The following is a 2,566-nucleotide window of genomic DNA, read 5'->3' as shown; positions in this document are numbered from 1 at the left end:
AGGACTTCCAATGCAAAACCGGCAGATGAGGAACCAAAAACCAAGCATCATGCTGCATGTATACCCTCTAAAATGTGGAACTTCTCAGCAAATAATTTTTCTATGCACGTGTATAATGAAGGGTCATAAATCCAAAATCTCTCTATACCACCTATAGCTTTTGGCATTCAGTTGCCAACAGAAAATCACACAAAAGCACAAAAATTAGAGTAAAGTTTGAGCAACATACACAAATCACAATAAGGTAATATATTTCAATTCATCCATTTCACTGCCATAGAAGAATCGTGTAAAGATGATTAATACAGTCAAATCTACTAATTAATGTCGTTCATACATGAGCAACCTTTTATTCTCTGCATATCTATTATTCATCACAATCATCTTATTCTTCGCGCATTCTGTCGTGGAGCCTATGGAACCACAACACCTGAAAGCAATAACAGATATCAGTAACGTAGCAAAATTTTCAAGAAATCAATAGTTCACTTACTTCCACAGTGAGTTCCATGAGGCAGAGAATGACCACAGAAGCTAGCCACCATGATCGCCAGAGGCACGCTAATATTGTTCTCGGTATCAGGAGTAACCTTCGAGCATGCGCAGACAAGGTCAGCCTGTGCAATAGTCTGGCAACAGTCGTCCGATGGGAGCGTTGGCTCTATGCCTTTCTTCGCAAAGGCAGTGCACTTGTCGCTCAGCTGAGTCCAGTCGTTGTCGCAATCTGCACTGGCATTGTCAGCAAATAGTGAAGCTGTGATGATGGTGAAAGCCAAGAGCAGGAAGCAGGTTTTGATTAGCTGGGCCATTTTTCTAGAGATTTTGTGCTGATTTGTTTGTCTTATGTTCGTAGTTGGTGGATGGTATTTATGGAGGAAAGGGGCAGTTGAGAATAGAGTTTGTTCCTTTTGGAATTGTGTCATGGCATTTACATGGTTGAGGAAATTAAGGGTACTTCACACTAGCAGTGTGAACGTATTTCCAACAGGAAGCAAAAACATATTCATATGATTTTGTGGACAGAACGTTATCGCAGATTTTGGGTACTAAGTCTCCAAATTAATCCCACTCAAAATCCACCCGATGTCCTGTTTGTTAGGTAAATTGCATTTTGATGCATGTATGGAATTTTGAAAAATATGTATTAAAAATCTTTTTTTTTGCACAATTGGTGTTAACAAGTATTTGCATGAGTGATAAAATCCAAACAAATTTTTTTGGTTACAGATGAATGTCATGTAGATGTATGATTAAAATCACAAATTCGGATGAATTCAACATAATTTAGGGAATCACACTTGGTGCATCTATATGAAAAACCCAAATTAGTGGCATGGAAAATATCAAACAAATAATATACTTGATAAAATCTCTAAAATTTGACCTTATAAGTCCTTTTTTTCAATGCACAGCTCACCAAATACGTACATGAAACAAACATCCCTAAACATCTAAGGAATAGCACCAGAACCATCACCTCCCAATTGCTGTACCAATCTCTACATTGATGCTGTAGTCGGCAAATTTCAGAACATCTCGACCCAAAAAAACCTATGGGGATGTTTTTGATGCGAAGGCAATAGTTGATGTTTTGGAAGAAATCATGCGAAAGCGGGACAATTAAAGCAAAACGGGTAATTTCAGATAGATTTCCAGATGCAACTTTGGAGGACGATATCTTTTGACTCGCTGCATAGAATCCTTATTATAATATTGTTTTGGTGGAAATTTGGTTCTTTCATTAACGGACTCATTACAACTTCAGTCGTTATAATGATCTCAACAAATAAAAATAAAAATTACAACTTTCTTAAAACACACATAACGGACGTTTATCACCCGTTGTTTGTATGGGATCTTGGCCTGTCCCGGGGTTTATCCATGGACCACCGACTGATCAGATCCAATATAAAGATTTTGTTGCCTCGCAAAGGAGACAAGAAACTAAAGTAACTATCTCGACAAAGCGAGATAACCACTCTTCTCAAGAATCGCAGCTAGGTACGATCTCAAGGAAATGGATGAACGGATGCAGATCTCTCGAACTCTTCCTTTCCTTATGTTGAAGAACTCGCCGAGATCTCTTTTTCCTCTCTGAAATTTGTGCTCCTCACTCTTCAGTTCGACAGGGTTTTATCGATGCTCGAGAATTCTCGATCTGTGTAAATAAAGACCCTAGGGCTGTATTTATAAGCTTCAGAAGCTCGGTTTTCGGATAAAAACGAATTATTTGATCTTATCCTCAGTTGTAACCACTTAATCACGTTCAAAGATAACTCCAAATCAGTTGGAGAGGCTTTGGATCAGAATCGGGGCAGTTAACATTGAAGAAACGGCGAAAAAGCAGCATTTTTGGGGCCGAGACTGTCTCGGCCCTGGCCAAGACACAAATGTGTCTTGGCCTCGGTCGAGATGCCATTTTTCCCATTTTGATTGTTTTTGTCGTAACTTTCCGATCCGGTTTTGAAACGACGTGATTCGAAGTGCGTCAGAAAGCCGGGGAAAAGATATACAATCTTCCATGGGTGAATCATACGTGGAGTGGATGAGACACGAATGACGCCTC

At 39.3% G+C, this 2,566-nt stretch overlaps 1 protein-coding gene across 1 annotated transcript; it reads right to left on the bottom strand.

Annotated features, from left to right (window-relative positions):
* Window positions 1-226: 226 nt before the first annotated feature.
* LOC109828623 lies at window positions 227-851 on the bottom strand. Its single transcript, XM_020395579.1, has 2 exons — window positions 494-851; window positions 227-430 (listed from the first exon to the last, which is right to left on the bottom strand). Exons 1-2 carry the CDS (start codon window positions 807-809, stop codon window positions 414-416), a joined length of 333 nt encoding a protein of 110 aa, XP_020251168.1. The 5' UTR covers window positions 810-851; the 3' UTR covers window positions 227-413.
* Window positions 852-2,566: the final 1,715 nt, after the last annotated feature.

This window comes from Asparagus officinalis, unplaced genomic scaffold (assembly GCF_001876935.1).
Source record: "Asparagus officinalis unplaced genomic scaffold, Aspof.V1 AsparagusV1_Un2963, whole genome shotgun sequence".
Classification (NCBI taxonomy): Eukaryota; Viridiplantae; Streptophyta; class Magnoliopsida; order Asparagales; family Asparagaceae; genus Asparagus; species Asparagus officinalis.
Note: the sequence above shows the minus strand (reverse complement) of the source record. Positions and strands in the feature narration are given on the sequence as shown.